General features: G+C 40.7%; 1 protein-coding gene across 4 annotated transcripts in view; it reads right to left on the bottom strand.

Moving 5' to 3' along the window:
- The window catches only part of arhgef10la (Rho guanine nucleotide exchange factor (GEF) 10-like a), a 112,618-nt gene that overhangs the window by 73,612 nt on the left and 17,834 nt on the right, over positions 1-21,172 (bottom strand). For 2 of the 4 annotated variants that reach the window (XM_005469643.4, XM_019359106.2), the window contains 9 exons: positions 13,803-13,963; positions 11,732-11,809; positions 11,508-11,638; positions 10,208-10,303; positions 9,358-9,466; positions 8,177-8,277; positions 7,703-7,780; positions 5,395-5,574; positions 4,139-4,255 (listed from right to left, as the gene is read on the bottom strand). In XM_005469643.4, the coding sequence (XP_005469700.1) occupies positions 4,139-4,255; positions 5,395-5,574; positions 7,703-7,780; positions 8,177-8,277; positions 9,358-9,466; positions 10,208-10,303; positions 11,508-11,638; positions 11,732-11,809; positions 13,803-13,963 (1,051 nt within the window). The remainder of the gene's footprint in view (positions 1-4,138; positions 4,256-5,394; positions 5,575-7,702; positions 7,781-8,176; positions 8,278-9,357; positions 9,467-10,207; positions 10,304-11,507; positions 11,639-11,731; positions 11,810-13,802; positions 13,964-21,172) is intronic. The other 2 variants (XM_013272861.3, XM_005469644.4) reach the window with 2 other exon arrangements.

Below are 21,172 nucleotides of genomic sequence, written 5' to 3' on the forward strand. Positions count from 1 at the left end.
CCAAACATCCCTTTGAGCCCATGGAGTATGGTTTTGGTGGAGCATTAATGCTGGTGGGAGTCATTGGTGTATGACATTTTATGTTGTGTGTAATGCACCCTAGATTAGATGTAATTATGTGCTAGTGGTCCCTGTTAGTAGAATCATGGGACAGGAAAACTGACTGATTTCCTTTAACAGTGATTTAAACCAGTTAACAAATGAAACGATAGTATTTAGTCTATGTTCACTTTAAAAAGTCCATAATTTAATGTAATTTGAATATTATACGAATAATATAGGAATGCTACTCCCGTGTCACTTCCAGCGAGTGGCACGGGAGTAGCATTCCACCCTCAAATGAAAGAAGAAATTCATGAAAAAAGCTGACTACTACGTCCACTATTAGCTCGTCATATTTTCTCACATATCTCCTTTATGATCCCATACTGACTATCATGAAAACGCATGAGCAAGAATTAAAGCACAGTATTTCATAGAAAACAACACCTACTGTGCTACTGGTTTTTTATTCCTTATATGTCATAATTCCATTAGTTTTTGATCATGCAGTATTATCAAAGACCAGTGCTTCGTAATGATGGCAAAAGATTTGAACTTGTTTCTTGTCCATCAGTTGTGGCTCAATAGTGTACCTTGTATAAAGAAAATACTAACACAGAAGACAAGTTACACACAGTCCTTTGACAAAGACAAGTTGGCAGTAGTCTGCAACCACCCTCCTATTCAAACACAACTGCAAGTACAAGGCAGTGATCTCTAAGATTTTATCTGCCTGATCTAATGTTCACACACTGACGGACGCAACTTTTTTAAGGTAACTTTGTAAACCAAAGGTGACCGCTGAGTGGAATCCGTAAAGAATTTCAAACGATCAGATTAAAATCTTTTTCACCACACCTGGCCAAGGCAAGCCTGCTTGGTGCACTAAAATGTTTGAGTGGTGTCAGGCAGTTGAAGGTGAGAGCAGTTTTAAAAAGAACGTCTCTATTTCCCTTTTGGAGGGCAGTCATGTACAGTCAAATCTGTCTAACACAGATGGCCTATAAAACCATAATACTGTCTCAGATAATCTGAATGCAGTAGACGTTCACCTGACTCCTCATTCAGGACATGATCTGAATACTTCACTTAATAGAGAGGTCGTGGGAAACACCAAGTGAGGCAGAGTAAGACTCGTTCCACACTAATAAGAAGTGTCCAGATAAACCCTGGAGTTGTTTCTTAATATATGATGAACTAAAGGGTATCTCCATTAAGGGAGCTAGAAAGACCGGGGAGGTTAACGGTTTTAACCATGTAACATCAACATCAGCTCCCACCAGAGATAAAAGTGGGCCAAAATGATCAGGAACTTGGTGTTAAAGCACCTGCAATTAATGAGTAATTAAATCTGATAGGCAGTTTAATACATAATATTAATCGGGTTAATTTTTTATGAGCTGCAGCTTGGTGATGCTTCCAGCTGATGCCAAAGAGATACTCAATCAACAAATCAGAAAGTAATGTTACCCCATGGTGCTGCCTGTACTCTCAACACATCCTCGTTTTTCTTCCCATGTCTGTCACGTGCGCTTGCATGCAGATGGCATTAAAGTTGCAACAGTTCCCCATGCAGCCTTTAAAAATGCTCATCAAATATCACCAAACACAAACTGTTTCTGTGCAGTTTGACTCCGAATCAGTCTGCTAGCTAAAGGCACAGTTGCTGTATTTTCCAGATAAGAGGAAAAATGTTAATGTGTGAGAAGGCTATTCTCACAGATGGAAAAAGATCAAGTTTATGCTTAAAGTTTAAGCATAATATCCCTAATTCTCTGTCAATGGCATTATCCCATTATTTCATTTATTATGAAATGTCATTTACAACAAACTGGATTCTGTTAATTTTGTTTTGTTCCTGGACAGTAAGTAGACTGGACTGGTGCAATGTCCATGGTTACTGTCAGGTTAGGTCACAGTTAACTGAAGAGATATTACAAGAGACATACGTGGCACTAAAACGGTGCTAAATCAGAATCAGTGGGGGATTCCAATATGGTGGTCGAAATGCAAAAAGAAAACGCTTTTTTAAGTCCTATTTGGAGACACAGTCAGCAGACTTTTTAAGGATTTCTTTATTGATCATTCTATGCAGTTTTTTTAAATGAGAGCAAATTTTATACAACGCTTGTTTCAAAATGGCTGTTGAGTGGCAAGACTTGCTTCTAAAAGGGCTTTGTTAACAGTTATCAATTTCAATGAATTTTAAGTAGGTAATGCTCACTGGTGTTATTTGCAGTTGAATTTCACCTTTACACTGGCTTTTTACCGGGCAGAGGTTTAAAACACAAAAAGCAGTAAACCTCATAGCACCAGTCTGCACAGGTCTGCTGAACACAGCCAATAATCAAAGACTGTGCCAAAGAAAACAAATTAACTGGAGCTCAAAGTACAAATTGTTTTGTGGCTTATTTCTAATTTAGTCATTTAACCACTTCACTGCTGTGCCAAATCTTGGGATTCCTCCACCCATTTTAACTTCTGATTATCCCATCAAGGTTCTTAAAATGAGATCCAAAGCCAAAAAAAAAAGAGTTCAAAGTGGTATCCAAGGAGAAAACATCTCTTTCTGTGATGACATCTAGAAAACAAATTGTACTTTGTGACAGCCACAGTGTAGGATGATGCAACAAAGCCCCATTTTGTCATTTGTCATTCAAACCACTGTCTGCAAAGTATCTGTTGCTGTGCCACGAAGCAGGTGAGGAAGAGGCAAAAAGCACACAGCAGAGAGGTTTTTGAACAGCACATGCATGATCAATCAATCAATCATTTTATTTTAAAGCAAGCACCTGACAATGTTACCAGAAATATAACCATTTTGCTGCATAAAACTGTGTTTGTTGCCAGGCAACCTAAACATCAAACAGCAAGATGCCACAGCATTTACCGACATGACGTAAATGATTGAACAGTCCCCCATGTTAATTTTTTTTTGGGGGGGGGGGGGGGGGGGCTTGACATCAATTTCTAATGTGAAAAAAGGGGAATAGGGCAAGACTGGATTAGACCTATCAAGTGTGCACTTCCCTCCACATCTAACATGAACTACATTAGGCCAGTGACATCTCCAGCAGGGTTAATAACAAGTCTTGCCATCCAAGAACAAGCTCACTTCACATTTGCTCTACTAACGGAACTTGTGATCTGGATTAAGCTACACTTTAATGCACATAAGTACAAAATGTCTAAAAGTACCATTAGTCCAAATCTGAATCAATGAGGACTACTTACAGTCATAGCGTTTCTGAGATTTTATGTATTGTCTGATTTTCTTATTCATGGTTTCAGTATTCAACGCTATATGTAAATCACTATATCATATGATGTGTGCTGAACTCACTAAGTTGCACATCTACAACTATAGCTATCACTTTGCCGTCACAGTGAAATAACATGATAATGTCACTGCTGCTGCAATATTTGAAAAAGAACCCATTAAAACCTGTCATGAGTTCAGTGTTTTTTCTTCTTTATGTCCATGTAATTTGTAATTTTGTTTGTCATCCCATTGGCAGTAAGAGGTGCAACATGCAGTGGGAGAGAAAGAGGAACCTTTCAAGAGAAAGAACAGGACACATTTTATCTGGAGTAACATGCAAGCCTGTCAGCCGGGTGATATGGTTCTGTAAATCAGCATTACAGCTCAATGATCTGGGTCATACTCATGCGTAAATGCTGGGAGCAGAGGGAATTGTTAAATCATTTCATGGCATCCTCCATACACTGTGGTACTTTATTTCCTATCCATGAGCCCATGATTTCTAATTAATGTCTGAAACATTAAGTAAACAGCGAAGCACGCCTTTAAATCGCACACACACATACACACTAAATCAGACCATAATTTAATACAATCAATGAGCTGAATCCCAATTTTGTGTAAATAACCACATTTTTATAAACTTAACTATTTGTATGTTTGAAAAAGCAAAAATGTATGATTTAATTATATGGCTCAATGAGATTTGGGGATTTGCTAGATTCAGCATTTGCTAAACACTAAAAGGAAAAAAAATAGGAGCTAAATCACAAATGATTCATATTAATCTGTAAATAAGACAAATATGCACACTATACTCTGGTTCAAGCTCACCTTTAGGAATTCCAGAAAAGCTGGTTTGGACATGCACGCCTTTTTAATGAGCGCCATGGCATTAGTGAAGTTGTTTACATAGTCGCTGTATACATCCAGCACCATGGACTTGGAAAACTGTAGGAACAGAAAGCACAAACAGAAAGCATCATTTTCTGAATCTGAGCCAACAGCTAGACAAGCAGAGGCTCCGGTGCTCTACCGTGTTTTTGTTTTTATAGCAGAATCCACTGTCGTGTAATTTCCTCTAATATCTCAAATGACTAACCATCCTTTTTGCAGGACGACCTGCAACCTTTAATTTTAATGTAAAGAGAGGCCAGGAAATGGATGTTTAAGTATAGTGTTTTAAAATGGTTTGTTTACCATTCCAGTTACTGAAAAACACCCTTCACGAGCCATTTGAGAAGTTGGGCAAAGAGGAATGAGCCGGCAGAGTGAGCGAGTGTGTGTGCGTGCATGTGTGTGCGTCTGTGGGGGAAGGGGGTGTGTCCGTTTTGTGTCATTTATTCTCCATCCTCAATTAAACCCACACCAGACAGCTGATAGTGGCAGTATGAGGTGTAGTGGGGAATTGGCAAATTGCATGAAGGATTTAACCCTCTTTGCTCACACTGCCCCTCAGGATACTGCCTTTCAGATATTACAACAAGCCCTGCAGGTACAGGTACATTACCACATGAAAAAGAGGCTGCTCAGTGAGGAGTACGCAGTCCCAGTACTCTTGTTTCCAATGTGTCCTCATTTGGTGGTAGGCATTATGATATCAATGGAATAGCACTATAATGGCCAGCAGTGCAGGGAGTCAAATCAGCCCCTCTGATAGGCAAATAATGAGCCAACCTTATGGGTGAGCACATGGCTGAGACTCACATAGGAAAGCTCTTCCTGAACACTACTATTCTAGCGCCAAAAGTTGTAAACACACATCCCAGAGAGCAGTGGATGCATCGGAGATATTCATCACAACTGTAATTGATTCCATGTTTGGCGTAAACTATCCTTGTTTGCTCAATCTAAAACCTGTAGCTCATTATAACCCTGGTAGCAAAGCCGGTGTTATAATGTTAGCCAGAAATGGTAAAAACAATATGAGTGCCTCTAGACAGAACGCAAGACTTTGATTGCATTTTAGAAACAAACAAAGAATGCACGTAAACACACACACACGTGTATAAGACAGCAAATTATCCTCCAGTTTCATTTCTATTTGCCCCACGCACACACCATAAACATGCACATGCACGCACACTAACCGATGCAACAAATAAGTCTCCTATTTTCTCAGTACTGTCCCACTCGGCCACACGTGATGCCAGTGCAATCTGAAACATGGAGTGGCACTGGGTGATCTCCCTGATTCGGTAAAATATAGGCCGGATTTTCCGTGGGCTCAGGATGCGTGGATCAGCTTCCATCAGTGGTCGGTGGTACTCCTGGGGAGATTGTGACAGAAAATTGTGTTTTCATTTTTCTGTATATCAACATACAGTATGTGGGTGGAAGGTTAGGTTCTTAAGAGGGACCAGCAATCCACTCTCTTAAGCATTTCTCTTGTCAGAAGCATAAACAGACATAAACTTCAGGGTAACGGACGAATTTCTTGTGAATCAGGGAGAGAAAGAAAATTCAGTTATTCTGCCTGGAAGCCCAGTAATTCAAGGATTGTAAAATAGCATTTGCCACTAACAAACATGTTCAGAACTCAATGTGACCTGTAATCACAAAAACCAGAATAATAATGACAAAAAAAGAGCTCCCAGCAGTTATAGATTAAAAAAACAACATGGCGAAAAGAGGCTTAATTCTTCAGTCAGCACTGATGGGTATATTGGCCTATACAGCATACAGAAATGACTTAATGCTCTGTGGATGACGGGTAACTTCCTTGAACCTGTACTTGCTGAAGTATAGATATAATGTGTAAGCTGTAAGTTAAAGATAAAAGTGTTATTCAACAGAAAATAAAATCAAATGCAGTAACCATGTTGGTCATTTTTTCCTGGTATACCTGGTATATAAAATATGCCTGTATTCACAGTGATGTCAGCTGTACAGTTGTTTGAACTGATGATCTTGGAATCTGCGGCTGTTTAGAAATGGCCTGAGAAGACTTCCCAACTTGTGTAAATCTATAATTCTCCTTCTAAGGTCTTTGCTGTGTCCCTTAAATTAAGAGGTTAACAGACCTTGGCCTTGTCAAGTAAAAGACATGGAACCTTCAGCACTATTAATCCAAAGATTTAAGCGAGTACACGTATATATTTGAGCCCAGACTTTTGACCCTGTATAGATTATAGAAAATCCAAAATAAATTCAAACTTGTGCACCCAAGTCATTAAAGATGTATGCTATATAAAAATTCCACTCTGAAAAAAAGAACAGTTCAAAGAAATCATTAAACGCCCGAAATTACCATGACATTATTGCCTATGACGAGCGTATGTAAACTTCTGACCACAGCTGTATGTCTGCTAGAGTTGAGGCACTGTCAGACTGAAGATGGAAACGGAGTGTATTGAGTTGACAGATCTGAAGGAAGAACCCATTAAATTTGGGAAAGAGTCCATTAAATTTTTAAAGTGCAGTCCATTATACTTTTCTGTATTTCCTGTCATATATACACTTGTTACATGCTGGGTGCAACTCTTATTACAGCTGACAAAGTTTAAAATAATGAGCTCAGTGTATATGCAAGTAATTGTTATGAACCAAAAACTTGTGCCAAGCTCTAAATGGCTGATTACCAACATTTTTCTTCTACTTTTGGATCTGTATGATGTCAAAGAGAGTCCAAGAGAGGAAATATGGAGCTGGAAATGAGCATTATAACTCAATGCTAATACTGGAGATAGGGCATTGGCATTGGCACTGGAAAAGGATTTGCTCTCCAAGAGCCCATCTAGTTGTTTTGCAAGTCTTGTCTGTGCATATCCACCACAGCAAACTGATAATTAACATAAAAAATTTGCAAGGCAGCTCAGTATAACTGCAAAGTAGTTTTTCTATGTTATAATAAAAAATGTAGTTCTAATAATGGATTTACAATTCTGTATCTAATTGTGGTAGGTATAGATTCTTATTTTCATATGTTTGAAGATACTATATTTATATTTATCAGGACTCTGACTAAGAAAAGAGAAATTTCAAATGAGCTAATCCAACCTATGTATAATAAGCAATCATGTCACTCAAGAACAAAGGTAGCCCATTCTATCTTTACAATGAAGGATTTTGCTGTGAAGCCACTGATCACTGTTTATTCCATTTCAGTAGGTGCGCCTCTTATTTTTCACCGATTAGGAGATAACAAGCATCTTTTTCCCCTCCAAAAAGGGAGATTAAGGACGCGAAGCTGCACCCCTTCTATGCAACCACAACTGTGCCTCTCTCCCGCGGCAGCATCACAAAAACGAGGATGGGTGTTTTATCAGGATTATTTACACCGAGACACCTCGATAATTTGATTGATACCGCCGCTTCTCTTTTCAGTGTAATTCATAACAGTTAAATTTTGATGATATTGCATGTGGCAGAAGAGGACAACTGGACTAAACAGCTTACCTGCAAGATTCTCCTGAGAGATTCCAGGTAGCTGCGCTCACTCTGAATGATGGAGCCAAGGATATGGCGCCTGACAACCTGCGCAGACAACAGACCAGTCAGGAGATCTAGCGCAAAGAAGATATGATTGGGCAGAAGTATGTGTATGCTTTCAGTTAAGCATGGCACAGTCTGATGGATTGAACTATGATAATATGTTTGTCACAGGAGGAAAACACTGAAAGACAGGAAGGTTTGTTTGAACAAGGTTTGCAGCAGACTGCATGAATCATTGGATTTGTTTGACATGAAAGCAACTGTTGTACCAGATACAAAATGCAACGCTTTTCGAAAGAGGATGAAAAGTATAGAGTGTGAGGCAAATACTGCGGAAACAATAAATACTATTAACAGCCTCAACTGGAAACACAATAACCATAAAGATGTTACGTTTAGAACATGCACAAGCTTGCGACAAAAAGCCCTCTGATGTACCTGGTGGCTGGTCAGCCCCTCTGGCATCGGGCTCAGCTGTGGGGGAGGATGCTTCACTTCTGACACAGCCACATCCAGATATCCTGCATCATCCTCCTCTTCTGTAGATGTTGAGAAATGGGGAAAAAAAGAGAATGACACAGAATGGTTAAAGAGTGCGTATGTGACAGAGATTGAGGCAGGGAGAGCGAGAATAACAAAAATACAGCCCTCACATCTCACTGCAGTTGGAGAAAAACGGCGACACACTAAGTTTATTACCTCTAAAATATGAAGAGACTTCTGTACTCTCTGAAAAGGGAGCGCAATGGAGAAAGAAGTGAGAGAGTGAAAGCGGGTGAGGCAGAGAGGCCTTTAGAAAAACGAAAAAAATAAAATAAAAATCAAACAATACTGTATTTCTGTAGGAGTAAAGGAGGCACAAAGGAGTGTGACTGCAAAGACACAGCCCAAAACATTCTCATCTCTGCATTGGCACAAAGACATTCAACAGTTTCAAAAATCCCTACTTCACCACTAACCATAAAGACATAAATACCAGAAGCTTCCAAAATTCCAATTAAAGACTTTGGAACGATGACAGAGGACTGGTGGAAAAGAAATACAATGCTGTGTTGATTTCCTTCGATCAATACCTAAAAATAGCAACACTGGCCTCTTTACTTCTTTGTGATGGCTTTAAGATTTGTTGGAGGTGTGGGTTTAGTGCCTGTGGTTTATGGGGCTGCTCAGTTCTCCATTAATGGATGCTAATCCATTAAGTGAAGGTCCTCATAACGCAACATATATGAGAACACATGAGGTGCTTCATTCTTCTGCTTTCTCTAGCATCAAAAAAAGAAAAAAAAAAGAATCACTCGACCACACTGTCTGTCGGAAAACTGAGGAAGCGTGTCTGTGTTATTTATTATAGTTATAATCAGTGAGATCTGTTTTTCACAGTGCTTTCATTTCTCCCTGAAGGGATTTGTATAAAGAAAAAGTAAGACTTTCGACTCTCTCTCCCTGAAACACTTCTTTGGCTTGGCTAGCTTTATATACAAGCAACTGCCTATAATTCAAAGTGTCAACTGTAAAGAGTTACAAAACCCAAACTTCATAACTTCCTAAACATAGTATAACTTCTATCCCCAAAAGCCAGTTGACCAAGATTTACAAAGTTTTAGACTTTCCTGCATTACCCAATTGATCTTTTCTCTGCAGGAAGGAAACTTTTCGCATGACGGCTATTTTGGTCCTTTCAAGCCCATCCTTCGTTCCGCTTCTTGCCGCCTTCATGAGCTGCTGAACCTAGTTAGAAAGAGCAGACAGAGACAACAAAGGAGTGTTAGTGCATGAGGAAGGTGCCATGCTGTGGCAACTTGGTAACCTACTGTGCACCTCTGGAGAGAGATGGAGAGAAGTGGCGCTCAGTAGACTCATCATGAATCTCACCATCTGCAACTCCCTGTGGGTCGCTGAACAGGCTCTAATCAGTGAGTCTATGAGCGTATCATGGGAAGATTATGGTAAGAGAGTTCCACATGAGAGCAACAGAGCTGCGTAGCTCATGGTGGGAGAATTCAGCTGACCACAAACTCCACCTTTAGTATCAGAATAGCCCTGCAACAAGACACCACAGACCCAGAATATACCCAGAGTGCTAGTATTTTTAAACAATGCTACTTCGGGAAAGTAGGTCATTAATTGGGGGCAAGTTGCGCTAGTGTTTATGGAAGCAAATATGCTGAATATTAGTTAATAATTAATGAGTTCCACAAATATATCTTAATATTAAACCAGGCAGGAAAAGAGAGAGTCAGAGAGAGAGACCAATAGACCGACCAGGAATCTTAAATTAAAGTCAGAGTCCACAGGAAAGTTGGGAAGGATGGTATGGCAAGCCAGTTAAGCCTTTATATCAGCTGAGCATACAAGACAGCATATTTCAGCTCAGGGTCAATCCTATTGGCAAACATCTAGCAGAGTGATTTTTAGCTCTCTAAAGACACGGTGAGATATTGCTGTGTTCACTTGCTGCTGGAGATATACCTTGATGTCATAGTTGTGCTTTCCAGACAGCCTCATGGCCAGTTCTCGTTTGGTCCTGGCACACCGTTCCCTCAGCCGACGCACTTCAGGAGAGAGCTACAGGTTTCGGACAAGGGCAGGGCATAGGTGCGGGTTGTGTTTAGCCACAAAAGGCAAAAGAGGGATGAAAGCAGGAAAAAGGAAACAGAAAAGGGAAATGGAGGCAAAGAGATCAAGGCAAAACAAGCAACGAAACACTGGGAATTAATCACAAGCGCAGAGTGAAAGCTCGAAGCACTGCATTGGTCAGAGGGGTTATGCAGTATCAGACTGATGGCCTTTGATTTAGAGAAGGATGGCAGGGGTCAGGCGGTTTAGTGAACATATTAAATAAGGAAACTCTTGCAGGTCTCCCAGGTTTCTTCGGTAAGATGAGAACTTTAGGTATACTTGGTATAAAATTAATTGGACGAAGCTAATTGAAAAAAGTATATTTTTGATCAAGGCTGTACTTGCCAAAAAGGGTTACTGGGCTCTAATGGTCCATTAATTGTCAAACCAGTGACGTTGAATCGTTCCTTTTGTTCAGTGGCCTGGGACAAGTTTGCAAAGAGACCTGTGGAGGGATTTTCACACCACACCCTCGTGTAATTACCTGAACTCATTTTTCTCTCCCTTCACAAGCAGCATTTTGTTACCTATGGTCTCCCTCGCTTCTCAAAGCATTAATTTAACTTGAGTTTCTCTTGGATTTCCATGGAGTTATATCAACACCTTCAATATGTAAAAATATGTAAAGGTAGGTATAAATCCATACATTGATAAAGATTCAACTGAGCAAAATACTTTTATTAGAGTGATTGAAATTTTCTCTTATGCCTGCAACGGTGTATGCGTGTTGAAGGCTGGTGAAGCATGAAAAGAAATGCAGCACATTGTGAATGTGAACACAGTGCCATCATGTGGAAGGACACTCTGAAGCCGAACACTGATTAACAGCATCCTTGGCAGAAAAGAGGCAAAGAGATCTGAGGCTTTTCAAAAAGAAATGCCTTGTGTTTACTTTCATCCCACAATGAAAGTATAAAGCTAGACAGCCTGGTATACATTTTTTATGTTATTTATAGTTTCCTTACAGTTCTATACATTAATAAAGACAACTGCACAGCAGAAGCACCAGATGAAATATTCACATTGATTTTTTTTTTCCTATCTGCTGGAAACCAACCAAAACAACCCGGTCAGTCATGATGCCATTTACAATCTAGAGAAATGACAACTTGTGTAGAGAAGGAAACTGATGCATTCACACAGGCTCTACCTTGCTCTTTGTTGGTAGTTTGGCCTCATTATCAGAATGCTCATCGTAGCTTTCAAACTCACTGGAGCTCCATCCGTTGCCTGCCTCCAAAGCACCAGTGTCTCTCTGAACGTCTTCATAGATCATATCTGCTAAACACAAAAACTATTACACATCAGAAGCTGCATAATGAGATCTATGAGAAAGCAAGCAAAAAAAGTGAATAGGTGTCTACAGCTCCTAACCTTCATCAGGAGAGAGGGGTTCTTCGCTTGGAACATCATCATAGATCACCTCCGAAGCCTCTGCCGTCGGTGGTTCGGCTTCAGTCACGCAGAGTTGGCAGAGTAAAACAGCAGAATTGAAATAAACACTGTTGTTCTGACTTTCAGTACAATAGCTGCACCTGCTTTTGTTACATCACTCTTTTATATCTCTCAAAAAACAACAAATACAATCAAACACAGCTTTACACTAACTGAATGTTTATGCTCTATCGTTTAGACTCTGGGTGTCACTTAGCTTTTGAATATTTCCATATTTATGGCATTAACAGCATTTAAACATCATCATTCATAGGAAGATCTGCCAAGTATCATGTGTATCTTGTGTATTGTTGCCACAACGGCTTTGCCTACATGACATAAGATGATTGTATCAGGCTTGTTTGAGCTATTGACCCATTCTCTCTCCACGCTTGGCAGGATTTGTCATTAACTGCTTTGAGAGTGTTTCAGCCTAATTTAGCTCAGTGAGCTTTATTGATTTGGTCTTAAACTGTGATTTGTCTGCAACACTTTCCCCTAAACCCTGAACAGCAACAATCACTGTTTTCAATTAATCTGACTGAAGATGTGAATTCTATCATGGATTATTGAGTCTAAAATTTAAAATAACCTTGCAATACAAGCCAGAAGATAAAGTATTCTTTTCTTTCTCTCTTTTTTTCCCCCAACAAAAAAGGATTAGTTCCACAAATGTTCGTTATACCTCGCTTGGTTTCCGATGCCTGTGCATTCAAAGAGGATTCACAACAGAGACGAAAACAACTGGAGTTGGGCTATCAGCCTGACTCTCAGCATATCGGCAAAGTGACTGGGCCTCTTGGGAACATGGCTTTTTACTTTAAATGTGGTATACCAGAAGTTCTTCACTGTGTTTTCTTACTTTATATTTAAGTTTTCTCCACAGCAACAAAATGACATTTGAATAAACTCATTCTTAGTCCTTACTGCATCTAAAGGCACACTCTAATCCATATAATATCTATGATCACAAAATATATTGTTGCTTTAAGAAAGAGGAAAAACGTAATTATTCATGATGAATCGCACGCAATATGTTTTGTCAAACTAAATTAGAATTTGTCTAAATAATACACAACTTCAGTTCAAGCGCAGGTTAATCCACATGGAAAATACAAAGTCCGACAACTGAAGACTTTATCTGAAAATGTGGCAAGCGTGAAATAGTAATAAATTTCTCATTAGCATCAGCACAACTGTAGTCATTTTTCTTGCTTTAAGTCAGCTTGCATCTACCATTTTCTGTATTTTAATTTTAGATATCAGGAAGAAAGGTTTAATATACTTCCATTATTTGATCAATTTAACTGCATTGTACGCATTCAGACTAAAGCGGAGGCCCCTGTGTGAAAATGCATCAGAGGGGTGGGACATAAAAAACGTCATGCAGTACTGCAGGGCTCCTTTACATCTCTCGTGTCTGAGCCACCTTCAAACAGCAGCACTGCTGACTGAGTCGAAATCCGAAAGCAATTTTCCCTCATGGAAATGGTACTCTATTGATCCTCGTCCTAAATTAATTGGATTCATGTCATGTCTGTGTAGAAATCAAATCATGGCACAGAATATGTGTGTGTGTGTGTGTGTGTGAGCCAGTATATGTTTGAAAGGGGTACATATGTGTTTATACACATGAAGGCATCTTTATGTGTGTCTGGCCTTTCAATGTAGAAATCAATGAGCCATGAGATGACCGCAGATTTGTAATACGGTGTTCTTGCCACCTTTGATCAAGGTCAAGAGATGGAATGCGTGATACTAACAAAATACTGTTTACAATTCATATTGCCAGTGTCATTATGGTGTGGTCCACAGTACTGTTTACCCAATTCTGGAGGCTGTATTGGTTTTTCTATCAGATCTATCCGCAATGTGAACACTGTAATACATAGGTGGAATGAGTTTGAGTCCCAAGGCAAGCTTAGGTTTAATCTTTTTTGGTCTGAAATTGAACCCTTCATCTACAATATAAGGTGCATCGGTTCACTGTCAATATAATTTAGCTTTGTACCTTCAGGGATGCCCCTCGAGCCTTGCTTGACGGTTTCTTTGCTGTGGTCTCCTGAATCGACCGGGGACTCCACAGCTGATGGTGCCACAGGAAAACCCTGGAGCTCCTGTCCTACACAAGGAACTGAAGCACTGGGCTCATCTGCTTCTGCTTCTGAGGCACTGGAAGGTACCCAAACATTAGCACAGTTAAACTAACACCGAGTTCTGTGTGCCTCATAATAAGTTAATTTCAATGGGAGGAAGGGGAGGCAGAGTGGTTGGAGGTGGGTGGGTGGGTGGGTGGGGGGTGGTCGAAAATAGTTCTTTGCTGTTCAAGCGTACAAATGCACACTCCCTAAAGTGTGACAGAACACATCTTGATACTGTCAAATTCATGTGACGTTTCTGAAGTAACTTCTTTCGGAAAACAGGAACAGAATTCTTTTCCCAATTTGGCCAGCTGTGCAGCTTTACCTCTAACAAACAGGATGTTTTGTTGTCCCTTTTGTCTTTGTGCTTATTTGATATTTAAGAGAGGTTTCTCCAAGACAAAAACTGATTTCAAAGAAATTTGGTAGGAAGTGATGACAGTTTTTTTCCTGCATTCTGGCACCGTCCAACGACCAAAGAAAAGTCTAACATAATTTCTGCTTGTTTTCTCATTTGTGTTTCGTTTAATCAAGCTTTTTGAAACATCAAAAGTAAAAGTCAGCATAATTTTTACCAAGCCACCAGAAAAAGGAAAATTTCAAAGACTTCTGTCACATATATGAACACTAAACTGTACGTGGACATTGTGCCACTATGTGTTTTGATATGCAGTTGTGAAATCAGATCAGAAGCCAATAATAAATTAAGAGGACTGCTCAGCCTCTTTAACCTGTCTCATTGCTTTCTTTTTTGGGGTATTTTTGAGTTGTTGGGGTTTTTTCAATGGTATTTAGAGACTCTTTGGTCATGAACAACTTCCTACCAATACTGAAAATAGCTACATATTATAGAATTATTGTTTAAATCTTGTGACAGCAATGTTATGCCATTAAAAAAAACCAAAAAACAGTGATACCCTCAGTTGTAACTGGGCTATACTTTGCTGATTCAATTATTCACAAGAACTTTTGCAAAGCCCAAAGTGTGCTACTTGAGTCACTTAACTTGTCCCTGAGCACTGTCATATCGTTGTCTGTCACGCCTGAGGCTGACTATAATTACTACTGGCTTTATGAATGAAAACATGCCCTGAACCAGCTATTAAAATCAGACTCTAGCACCACAGGGGGAAATCGTGTTGATACAGCTATCACAATGCTTGTGTTGATGCTGCCAGTGAGGCATTTTTCTCCCCCACATGACTGATAATATGACAGGATCCAGCATGTAGGAGAATCTCATCTACACTAATTAAATTGTCTCTCAGCTAAACACCTCAGCAACACTTGCAATGCCAGTACCAGCAGCAGCAGCTACTCAGAGTGATGGGCAACTGGTAGACAAATGAGACGTGCCAGAAGAATGTTGTCCACGGGAACTGTTGGGGAGGTAGCCTTGCAAGCTTGAAATACACTGTTGGCATTCAACAATCTTGCAAACTGTTATCTTTCACTGCAGGAGCATGCAGAGCGCATACAGCGATCAAAGCTAGCAGGAAGGCGTTTGTACCATCTGCAATCTATGGACTATGAAAAGGTAAGATTAACTGAGTGTTTGTGGTGGAAGCATCGCATGATGGAAACATCACAAACACCATTTTAAATTCTCTCCTCTTTTACATTAAACTGGTTATGTCTCTACATATACACACAAAAGGCATTGTAAATATTTTCAAATTATACATATATATATAAATATAGCTTCAGTTCTCATTTGTGCCATTTATTCCCTGTTGCACAATAAACGCCTGCCACATAGGTGGAAGCAGATACGCCCTGCCAACATGTTGTATTACAGCTACTGATAATACCGTTTGGTTTTACAGTGGTGTCAAGTTCTGCAAAGTATTACTCTGATGCATTGTCTATGATGTGGCATCATTCATCTCAATCTGAAGGACAAAAAGGATCTCCACCCACATGAAAACAAAAAAAGAGCTATTTCTCATCACATTTCTCGCAATGAACTGATCTCTTGTCATTAAAATTACTTGTGTGGGAAAAGAGCAGAGTCAGAACAATAGTGATACACAGATTGCCTCCCTGACTGTGTGCATTCATGTCAAGTATGAGTAATTTGAGCAGGGTAGCAATCGATCCAGGAATATCTTTGCGCACCCCCGTCACAACTTATCTCTGCCTATAAGCCCTAGTGAGTCATATAGCTTAAGGAGAGAAAGAGGAATGATTTTTCAATGCAAATGACATAGCCTGGGGCAGAGCACAGCCTAAAGTGGAAGCTGCGTGAATGCAAATACTGCATTTCCATCTGTTTCCATTCTCTTTACCAACAGCACCAGAGCAGTGCTATATGCCAAATCTCTACCCATTTTGCCCCCTGATCTCTCCTGATCATCTCTGATAGAGCTAAAAGGAAAAGACTTGTGACCCTTTGGAATTATCAGAATTTCTCTGGTGATTGCTCTTAATATGTGTGGTAGAAAGGACCCAAAGCACACAATGTTACAGACACGTGACTGACTTCATTTACAATTTGCTTCCTGCTCATGCGGCTTTTCAGCCACCTCGCTCCGTGCAGCACACCTTCCCCAGGTTTCGGCATCCTACTGAAGTAGGGAAGGCATGGCCATGCGATGGAAAACAGCTGTGTGCATCAGCCTCCCCTGACACCACACCCGGAACCCACTGCTCCACCCTCTCCCCTGCAGCTGAGTCACAAACAACATCCCGCCACAACCCCCATCGCCCAACTTAGGCCGGCGAGCTATCTGGCCTAGCCTACTTCCCCCCCTGCGTGCGAGCAGGACAGGAAATCAGCCACAACCATCTGCGCCCTGGCCAATGGACTGGTCTGCAGAATAAAACTGCAGACTGACGGTTTTATTCTGCCCCCTTTCGGGTGAGATCAGTCAAGGCGTCGGTCAGGCTCTGCAAAGCCGGGCACCAGCAGTAGTAACCAGCCAGCCCACCTCACCTCTTTTTTGGTCTTGGGACGCAGGCAGGATGCAACAGCTGCTTTTTTATCTATCTGAAGCCGCACCTCCCCACCTCCCAAGTGGTACTCCAAATACTATACCTCCCTCCATCCAACCACACATTCCTTCGGGTTGCCAGTGAACCCGCCAGCCTCAGGGACTCCAGGACTGTGGCCATCCGCTGCACATCCTCTCTTCAGGTGTAATTAACAGTAATTTAAAGGGAGAAAATCCTTTGGATGCTTGGGTCACCTCCCACATTGCAAAAAACCAATTTAATGCCTATACAGCTCCTTTCGTGTGCAAGACATGAACAATGTGCTTTATCTCTTTCAAGAGATGACCTGAAACAGCACCTGCACCATACTCCTTGCAGAAATGTTGTTCAGTGGCATAATCCACCAGAACTAATACAATATAGCCCCATGCACTCTGGTTAAATGGCCCAAAGAGGTCCATATCAATGTGCTCAAAAGGGTCCTCCACTAATGGTAAAGGGCGCAAAGGCTCTTTTGGTATGACCGGTTAGTTGACCAGCTCACATCCCAGGCTGGACACGCATCATCGGTGCACATCCCCCCGAATGCACGGCCAATAATTTGGGCTATAATTCATTCCAGAGTATTGTCATATACTATAATCCCTGCCACTGGGTTATAATGAGCCGCCTGGAGATTCATTTCGCAGCAGCTCTTAGGCGCCAACAGCTGGGCGTGTTCCTCTTCTGTTCGAGTGTCACGACTCACTCGATAAAGCCCATCTTTAATCAATACAAAATGCGGGTAGGTCAGCGCTGCATCAGGGCACACCGTGTGACCATCAATTCTTATCACTTGGTGAAAGGCTGAGCGTAGGGTGTCATCACGATGCTGTTCTAGTGGAAAATCTCCCGTGGAGTGAATTACCAGAGCCGGCGGGGCCCTGCCATCTCCTTCTCACCAGAGTAAGCGTCCGATGACCGCTGAGTGCAGCGCAGGCACTACACGCCACTAAACGTTGTGAACACATCCCCAGCTGAACCACAAACCACACCTCGCCACAGTGATCTGAATGATCTTCATCTAAGTGTCCAAACATAATTTAAAGAACAAATAATAAACAGTAGCACTTTTAGTGTTTTTATTAAGCACACTGAGTAACCCTTTATCTGCCCACTACTTATCCTGAACCTTTTCCAAATTGCACATTGTGTTAATGCCAAGCTTTTGTGTACATGACAGACTCCAATTAGACTGCACTGCAAGTCTTGAGTTCATGGCTTCTCATTATATTTATATACTAGTTTGCTTTTAATGTTTTTACAGAATCATCTTTGTTTCTTTTTCGTTCACAGCACAACCAACAGAGGGAAGCACAAGGTGAGAGTTCTTCAAACAAAGTGGCTGTGAAAAATAAATGTGTTCTTCATGGTAGATTAGACACGTTGCTTTCCAAGGGCAAATGTGTAAAGTTCCCCACAAAGTTGCAAAAGGGAAAAAAAGGTGAAGGCAAAAACTTCTGTGGGGAAAAACAATAAAAAGTGAAAAAGAAAAAAGTTATTCTGTAAGGTTAGAGCTCTGTGTGCATAAAACAGATGCATGCAGACACGTTGTCATGGTATCTTTTGTGCTAATCTTTTCACTGCTGAGGTTCCGTGTCATCCGTTTAATGAAAACTATCTGTCAAGGGATAAAATGTGAAGTCAGAGGTAAATGCTGGTATCAAACACTGGCATGCACATAAAACTCAGGAGAGAAGTGCTGCTTTGAGCCTAATAGCTGTAACGAGCTGATGTGCTGTCATAGCAGTGTTAAAAAAAACATATTTCTACAATAACAATCGCAAAGTAATTTTGGCAATATTATTCTAAAACTGCTGACAGATTTAGTGGATGTGCTGACAGTCTTAACACCTTGATTGTGGAAAGTGCTATTGATAGCTTTTCTTTAAAAGGCAGACTATTGACTAAACCAAACTGGAAATGTGCACTCAGCAGAAATCTTCCCGAATGAGAAATTGCCAAGACCTCGCTGTGACTTTATCGCACACACACAGGCACGCAAGCACACACGTATATAATCATTTATGCACTCACATATGCACACAGCAGAAACGTACACATACAGACACGCTCACACCTGTGCTCAAACACAGGCAACTTCTTTCAGCACAGGAAAGTCGACAGGAATCCAAACTATCAGCAGAGGTTTCTGAACACACTTCCTAGAAGCACAGGTGGGAGACCTCATGGTTTCCATCAAGCAAGCACAGAGTGTAGAGAGAAATTATTCTGATGAGATCTCAAACCAAAGGGGGGTTTTTTTGGTCTTTTTTTGTAGTTTTAAAATGTTTTTTTCATAGACAGAACTAAAAACAATAGAACTGCACACAAGGTCAGTGTGTAAAATATAGTACAAAAAGCAGTATAAGCTACAAAGCTAAGAAGAACAAAGAACAGCTTAATTTTCCAGCACATCCCCCAGATATTTGATCGGAGCACCAGGGAATACAGAGGCCAAGACAACACCTAAATCTATTCCGAAACAATTTTTGTAGTAGAGTAAGAGCTATTAATCTGCTGAAGACGACACTGCCATCAGGGAAGAGTGTTACTATGAAGGGGTGTATGGTCTCTAAAAACTAAACAATATTTAGTAAGTGTTACAGGTCAAAATAAAATCTAAATCAATGGTAAGACCCAGAATACTGCCCATAGCGTGCCTCTGCAGCCTTTTTAAAATAGTGTGTCCTGCTGCCACATAGACAGTCAACCACATGGTGTAACAGCAAATGTGACTCATCAGACCACGTCTACTTCCATTCACTCACATGCCCATTAAAGCACTTTCAACAGAGGAGATGGGGTCAGTGTGGGCTCTTTGACCAGTCTGTCGCTACGTATCTCCACACAATCTTTCCTGCGTTCTGACACCTTTCTATCACTGACATTGTACAGCTTTTTCTTAAATGTGTGCCAGAATATCTCTCCTGTGGGACTGAAACACACGGGTCAGTTTTTGCTCTACACTTGAGTCGTGAACCCTGAGTGATCCTGAGTGATTATGGGTAGCTGAAAACTGTCCTTCTTTTAAGCAAACATACCACTTAGAATCTGGGATAATCTACCTCTTGATAAGTTCAGCTGTAACGATATAACCAGTGTAAGTCAAGTGTTTGAATATTGCAGCTAATTTCAGTGTTCATTTTATTTTCCTTATTATTGACTGGCGTAATGGATTTTACCTTTGGGGATTTAATAGGATGACTGCCTTTCAAACTTACGGTGAGTTCAAGCTCACCGTGAGCTGAAATATGCTTTGGAGAAACTAATTCTGCCCGTCAGTGTCTGGGTTTCTGTTCTGTAAGTGACTTTGACTGCTGACCTCCCCGTGGAGAGCAGGAGGCAAAAAGACAGTTTCCTTAGTGGAATCAATAAACTATCAAATCATCATTTACTATGCAGACGCCTCACAGCAAATCATCTTAACTGCATGAAAGATGATTTCTGACTGCATCAATATCGAGGTCATTTCATGCACCTTCTCAGGAAAGGATATTGTGTCTGCTGTTCATTTTACATTTTCAATGATTCAGAGTCAGGTACTGGATTATCATGTATTCATGCATGTAGGAAGTGTCATTCGTGAATGTCAAATATTATATGTAATATTTCCAAAATCACAACAAAAATAAGTAAAATGTACTCCCCGTGGCAGAGAACCACGCAGTTAGTATTATGCGCCAAGTTATGGCGTGATCTGCCTCCTAATGTCCCTGTACACCCACACAAGCATATTCAGCTATTCTGGCTGATTAGACCACTCCTCAGGTTGGAGGCAGTCAGACTTCTGCTTGGAATTATGTGAGGACTCTGTGTACAGATATGAGCACATGGAGTCCTCCCCCACATCTCAGAGCAAAGCTAACAGGCGAGGGAGGGAGCTGTCATTTATAGTCATACACGCCCACACAGTTCTAAGAAGTCTAATCAGCAACAACAACAACAAAAAAAAAACCTGGAATGAACCTGTGGGCGTTCCATATGTGCAGGGCTTTAACAGGTACCACAACACTTATACAATGAAGATTAATGGAATTCAATTTGTTCTACTCAAAGCAATGACAAAAACAAACACACGGGTCTTCACAGAAACACTGTCCCCGTTTTTGTAATCGACATGCACCTCACTGTCAGTACATGCATACATTTAGACTTGCTTCATTTCCACTAGGGAGACATTTGCAAAGGATAATGGAGAGAAACCAGGTCTAGTCTTTACTATGTAAAGTGTGCTAAGTTGATATATGTTATGATTTGGTGCTAT

The sequence above is a fragment of the Oreochromis niloticus genome, linkage group LG5 (genome assembly GCF_001858045.2).
Source record: "Oreochromis niloticus isolate F11D_XX linkage group LG5, O_niloticus_UMD_NMBU, whole genome shotgun sequence".
NCBI classification, from domain to species: domain Eukaryota; kingdom Metazoa; phylum Chordata; class Actinopteri; order Cichliformes; family Cichlidae; genus Oreochromis; species Oreochromis niloticus.